The sequence below is a fragment of the Perognathus longimembris genome, chromosome 3, assembly GCF_023159225.1.
Source record: "Perognathus longimembris pacificus isolate PPM17 chromosome 3, ASM2315922v1, whole genome shotgun sequence".
Lineage (NCBI taxonomy): Eukaryota > Metazoa > Chordata > Mammalia > Rodentia > Heteromyidae > Perognathus > Perognathus longimembris.
The window spans coordinates 37510824-37517663 of NC_063163.1; the positions used below are offsets into that span (position 1 = coordinate 37510824).

Consider the following 6840-nt stretch of genomic DNA (forward strand, 5'->3'; position numbering starts at 1 on the left):
AAGCCTTTAAGTCACAATACCAGCACAAAAAATAAAAAGGGAAACTACCTAAACTGCATAGGTATATATTAAGATTTTTAGGAGGAGATTATATTTATATAGCTGATTTCTAAATTTAAAAGCTTTTTTTTTTTTTTTCATTTCTGCTTCAAATAGGTAGAAAATCCATTAGAAGAAGCCATCAAATTCCTTACTCCTCTTAAAAACCTTGCTGCCGATAACATTGACACACATCTCCTGGCATTTGAAATATATTTTAGAAAAGGCAATGAAAAGTTTGAATTAGGTTTTAAAAAATAGTTTTGCAATATAGGTGGCTGAACATATGCCAGAGCAAGTACTTTATAGCTGAGCTACTTCTCTTGCCTTGAGTTTGTTTGTTTTAAATTTTTTATTGTTATTAAAAGGTGATATATAGGGGTTATAGTTCCATAAGTTAGATAAAGATTGCATTTCTTTCTAGACATTGTCACCTCTTTTCTTGCTCTCTTCTGTTTTTCCCTTCCATTCTTTTAAAAAAAATTTTTTTTAAGTTTTTTTTTTTTTTTTTTTTTGCCAGTCCTAGGCCTTGAACTCAGGGCCTGAGCACTGTCTCTGGCTTCCTTCTGTTCAAGGCTAGCACTCTGCCACTTGAGCCACAGCGCCACTTCTGGCCATTTTCTATATATGTGGTGCTGAGGAATCAAACCTAGGGCTTCCTGTATACGAGGCAAGCACTCTTGCCACTAGGCATATTCCTAGTCCCCTTCCCCTCCCATTCTCACCTACAAGTTGTATAGTTCAAAAACAAAAAATTTTTGGCCTGTCCTGGGGCTTGAACTCAGGGCATGGGCATTGTTCCTGAGCTTCTTTTGCTCAAGGCTAGCACTCTACCACTTGAGCCAAGCTTCCAGCTATTGCTGCTTATGTGGTACTGAGGAATCAAACCTAGGGATCCTACATGCTAAGTAAGCACTCTACCACTAAGCCAGATTCCCAATCCATCAATTTTTTTGTATAGTTCATTTTTAACATAGTGTCCAGTGAGTACCATTGCTGCATTTATCTTTAATTATGTTGATGACTATATTCAGTTTAATCTTTGTCAGTGAGAGCTCTTTTTATCTAAGAATTCTTATTTTACTAGTCCACAAAAGGCTATTAATCCCATTAAAATATTACAAGCAGAGCTGGGAATGTGGCTTAGTGGTAGAGTGCTTGCCTAGCATTCATGAAGCCATGAGTTTGATTCCTCAGTACCACATAAACAGAAAAAGCTGGAAATGGTGCTGTGACTCATGTGGTAGAGCACTAGCCTTGAGCAAAAGAATCTCAGGGACAGATCCCAGACCCTGAGTTCAAGCCCCAGGACTGGAAAAAAATATATATATATATATATATCACAAGGAAATCTAGTTTAAGAACAGTTTGACCAGTCTGACTGTTTACCAAAGCAGTTTTTCGTGAATTTTCAAGCTTTTTAGGAAAACAAAAGTGGCTTTGATAATGCAAGTCAATTTTACATTTTCCTTATGAATGTTATAGTAAAGATAACATTTTGTTACTGAATTTAAGTGATGCTAAAGGTGAAGCAAATAAGGTACAAATACTGACAGTATGGTTCTTGTACTTTTTTCTCACATAGGAAAGTTCCTGTTAATGCTGCAATCTGTCAAACGAGCTTTTGCCATCAACAGTAATAACCCATGGCTACATGAATGCTTAGTTAAGTTTTCTAAATCTGGTAAGTATAAAAAAGACAATGTTTTTGAAAAAGCAAGTATGCAAAGGAAATATGAGCTACTTTTCTTTTTTTAGATAGACATTAAAGAAACATAAAAAGTTAATGTTTACAATATTTAACTGAAAATGCTAAAATAAATTAAACATGTTAAATAGAAATTAGTGCATTCTTTAAGCTATTTATATACCAAAGGAGTGCTAGTATTTGTACTGTACATACAGAGAGCTTAATACTAAATAAAAAGGTTTGTCAGTTGATGAAAAACAAAAATACCCAAATGTTTTTGGTTTTGTAGTATCCAGTCATAGTAATCTTCCTGACATTGTGGGCAAAGTTCTATCTCAAGAAATGCAGAAAATATTTGTCAATAAGGATTTGGAAAGTTTTATTGAGGAATTTCTCAAGCACAACATTACCTCTCTTCAACATCTGCTTTCAGGTTTGTGTTTAGCTATGATGGTTAAAATGTTTATGGAAACTTTTATGTTAGAATATGGTGAGAAACATTCAAAAAATACTCAACCTCACTATAAGAGAAAAAAATGAACACAATACCATTTATTTCTTTCAAATGAGCAGCTTTGTTGTTACTTTTGTTTTCTTTAAAGGAGAGTAGTGTTGGGCACGGATGAGACAGTCAAGCACGTGGACTTCGTTGTTCACAGTGTAAATTGGCCCCACCTCTTAGGAAAACAACTTATTTTTCTCAAGAGCAGAAAATTACTTGTATCTTTTGGTTTTGTAATCACAGTTTTGTAAATAATTTAAAAAATTAATCTAATGCTAAGCATAGAGGTGTACATCTGAAGTAGGAGGTTCAAGAATTTGAAGTGACCTTGGGCTACATATTTAGATCCTATCCCAAAAAAGCAAAGCAACCAAAAAAAAATTAACTGAAAGTAAACAGCTTTAAGCGCAAGGATAACTACTTATATGCTATATCTAAATATGGAATAAAGAATAGGAACAAATGTATATTCAATAATAGGTGAAGCACTGATAAATTGATGAAATATAATACTAGTATTTAAAGTGATACAGCATTTGTGATAACAGTAGCAAATAATTTTATAACACATGTGGAATATATTGAACATAAATTTTCAACTGTGTAAGATTTTGTTTGAATTTCAGGTGCTAAAATGATGTATTTTCTGGACAAATCAAGGCAAGAGAAAGCAATTACTATAGCCACTAGGTTGGATGAGACTATAAACGATAAAAATGTAAAGGTAAGATTTTTTTGTAGACTGATTTATGGATTCTGAGCAAGCTAACAAAGTATGTACTTCTACAATATAATTCTTTTTGTTGTTGTTGTTGCTAAGTTTTTTTACTTGTGAAGGTAATGTACAGAAGGGTTATGGTTACATAAGTCAGGTGATAGAACTTTTCTTTTTGAACAGTGTTACCTCTTCCCTCCTCTTCCAGTTTTCTCCTCCCATCCCCCACCTTCCCAAGTTGTATAGTTCAGTTTCAATATATTGTCTGGTGAGTACCACTACCTGCATTTGTTCACCCTTTTTCCCACCATTTCTGTGCTCCTCCTCCTTCTCCAAACAGATAAACTTACAAACGACAAAAGGTACAGAAAACAAACAGCAACAAAGGAGGAAAAAATCCTCTTGTTTCTATTTCTTGAAGTTCATTTCGATACATATAATTTTACATAATGTGCACATGGCTATTGATCCTCTCCTAAAAATATCCTCCTTTGGTCTCACTGAATATCTAGAGTTTCCTTCTTGTGTGAATGTTTGTCTTGGTCAGCCTGGGCTTTGGTCTTTCTATTTGTGCTTCCATGTGGCTGGGGATGACAAGTGTGTACTACTGTGCCCAGTTGCTCTTATCCTATAGCTGGGATAAATGCTATGTACCCCTTGTCCAGCCATTTGGTAACATAGTCATGAACTTTTTTTTTTTTTTGGCCAGTCATGGGGCTTGAACTCAGGGCCTGGACACTGCCTCTGGGCTTCTTTTGCTCAAGAGTAGTACTCTACCACACAGGCACCACCACTTCTGGCTTTTTCTGTTTATGTGGTACTGAGGAATCGAACCCAGCACTTCATACATAGTAGGCAAGCAATATACTACTAAGCCACATTCCCAGCCCAGTTCTGAACTTTTATACACTGAGACTCTCTCTACTTCACAAGTAGCTAGGATGATAGGCTTGAGCCACCGTACCCAGACAGAGTTGGTTTTTAATGTTTTTTATTTTATTATTATTATTTTTTTTTTTTGCCAGTCCTGGGCCTTAGACTCAGGGCCTGAGCACTGACCCTGGCTTCTTTTTTTTGCTCAAGGATAGCACTCTACCACTTGAGCCACAGCACCACTTCTGGCCATTTTCTATATATGTGGTGCTGGGGAATCAAACCCAAGGTTTCATGTATATGAGGCAAGCTCTCCTGCCACTAGGCCATATTCCCAGCACTTAAAAATTTTTAATACTTTTAGTTACTTTAATTTTTATTTATTTGAGATGATTATTTACTATAGATAGGAAAATATTATTTTAGACTGAGGCTTTGCCATCTTTATCTTGGTTTAAATGACAAATTGCCTCTTTTGATGAAAGTTGTTATAAGTGAGCTTTTTATTTAAATAATTTGTATTTTCCCTTTGTTTCATTAGATTTTAATAAAGGTTTCCGAGGCACTGCTTGATGGCAGCTTTGGGAACTGCAGCTCCCAGTATGAAGAATACAGAATGGCCTGTCATAACCTGTTTCCTTTTACATCTGCTTTCCTGCCTGCTCTGAATGAAGTCCACTGTCCCGGTGCAGCACCGAACTATATAGCTGAAATTTAAAATCTTGTAAGAAGCTGACACCTACAGACTCATAGCTTAATTTACATTAGGGTTTCTTTCCAGGGTGCAATTTAATATAGCTTTGAAATAAAATATTTAGAGTTTTTAAATGGAGTATTCTGAAATCTTATTTTATTCCCTGACTGCCAATTTGCACAAACATCTGCTAAAATTCCTTGTTTAGCTTGTACAAGTAAAAATACTTGCACAGTTTTTCTTAAACTCCCAAATTACCAGCAGCACTGTGGTAGCTGCTCTTGCTGGCCTGTCATAATTAAAATTTTCTGATTGCCAGCATTGCTGGCTGTAATCTTAGCTACTCAGGAGGCTCAGATCTGAGCATTGCTGTCCAAAGCCAGCCCAGGAAAGAAAGTCCTTGAAATCTTCATCTCCATTTAACCAGCAAAAAGCTAGAAGTAGAGCCTGTGACTCAAGGGGTAGAGTGTTAGCCTTGAGTGAAAAGGAGGGACAGGGCTCAGGCCCTGAGTCCAAGCCTCAGTACAAGCACAAAAATAAAAAAGATAATTTCTGATTCAGTGAAATTGTATACTGCCCTTTTGAGTTATTTTCCTTAGATCTTCCTTCAGAATCTGTCAGTATCTGTATTTTGACCCCTGTCTTATTGGTTTGCTAATTTGCTTGCTTTTTTTCTTTTAATGTATTAACTGCATGTTAGGAAATACAGAATTCCTTAGGACAGATATTGAGGTTTGCCTATTTTTCTCCTTAATTTTTCATTTTTTACCATTCTTTGCAACTTGCACAGAAATGATACTTTGCGGTTGAACAAAGGTACTCCAGTTTTATGTAAATGATTCAGAATATAAAAACATATTTGCCTTTTAATCATGTAAATTTAAATTTATTGGTAAATTCATTGCCTATCTATGCTAATCTTAGAGACTTACATGCTAGAGTTGTGCTGTTTTAACTGCAGTGCTTAGTTTTCCTTAAGAAGTAATGTGCTTTAGAAGAGCTTAATGGGCCAGAATAGAAATAAATGAAGTACTGTTACTCTTCTAGTTGTTCAGTGACTGTTAAATGCATTTTTAAATCTCTAAGTAAAATGAGAATTTCCTTCCATTAGATGAACTGTCAAATCATAGTGTTGTTGGGGGAGATACTTTTTTGGAAAGAGAGCTTTTTGTCATGTCTTGTACAGGAAACAGTAATGGAATCATTCGTTATGTCTTAGAGCTATCTAAATATGTCTGTAATACTACTGCTTCCCTCAAGCAAATGTAAACTCAAAAAGGAGATTTAGACAAACAATTTAATTAAAATAATGTTCTTTGACTTTAAACCTTTGATTTATAATTGCTGAGGGGGAGTTAAAACTCACTGTAAAATAATACCAGCTTAGATAATGCTATAATAAATTACTTTTGTACACAGCTACTTATGTGTATTTGTGCCTTTATTATATGGCCAAAATATTTTTTTGTAAAATGATCCTTGAAGACAAATTTAATAATCTCAATTTTTTCAAGTTCCTAATTACTGACTAGCAAATGTATTTTGATGTAACAGCAGCTTTGTCATTCATTCATTCATTTATTGTGCCAATAATGGGGCCTGAATTCAGGGCCTAGGCATTATCCTTTAGCTTTTGTGCTCGAGGCAAAAAAAAAAAAAAAAAAAAAAAAAAAATTGTTGGCCCTGGTGGCTCAGGTCTGTGATCTGAGCTACGTGAGATTTGAAGATTGTGGTTTGAATTCAACCAGGGCAGAAAAGTCGGTGAGACTCTTGTCTTCAATTCACCAGCAAAAAGCTAGAAGTGGAGCTGTGGCTCAAACGGTAGAGAGATAACCGTGAGTGAAGAGACCAAGTGAGAGCATGAGGCCCTGAGTTCAAGCTCCATTACTGGCACACAGAAAAAGATATACAAAATGTGACAGATACTATATAAGAGATGTGAGAAGAAAGCCCTTCATTTTTAAAAAATTTATTTATTGTCAAAGTGATGTACAGAGGGGTTACAGTTTCATACGTAAGGCAGTGGGTACATTTTTATTTCAATTACAACACCTTCTCAGCACTATGATTGGAGTTTGAGGTATAGACTAAGACATGAGAACAAAAGTTTCCTTCTTAGGAAGGAAGTTCCAGGTGTCTCTTGGCATCATGTTGGTGCTGCGGGGGAAGCAGCATGCAGGCTGGTGCCCATTGGATCTCAGGATCATTGGATCTGAGGAGCTGCAGCCGAGAGCTTTGGGGGCAGCCCCCGTGTATGTCCCTAGTTATACCTCACCCTGCACCAGGGTATGGGTGGGGGTGGGGTGGATATGTCCAGCTCTTCATTG

At 36.0% G+C, this 6840-nt stretch overlaps 1 protein-coding gene across 1 annotated transcript in view; it reads left to right on the forward strand.

Annotated features, from left to right (window-relative positions):
- Naa16 (N-alpha-acetyltransferase 16, NatA auxiliary subunit) overlaps positions 1 to 4959 on the forward strand; it is a 62970-nt gene extending 58011 nt beyond the window's left edge. Inside the window, 6 exon segments of the mRNA XM_048341293.1 lie at positions 157 to 265; positions 1625 to 1723; positions 2019 to 2162; positions 2858 to 2955; positions 4361 to 4547; positions 4588 to 4959. Coding sequence (XP_048197250.1) covers positions 157 to 265; positions 1625 to 1723; positions 2019 to 2162; positions 2858 to 2955; positions 4361 to 4537 — 627 coding nt within the window. The 3' untranslated portion in view covers positions 4538 to 4547; positions 4588 to 4959.
- Positions 4960 to 6840: the final 1881 nt, after the last annotated feature.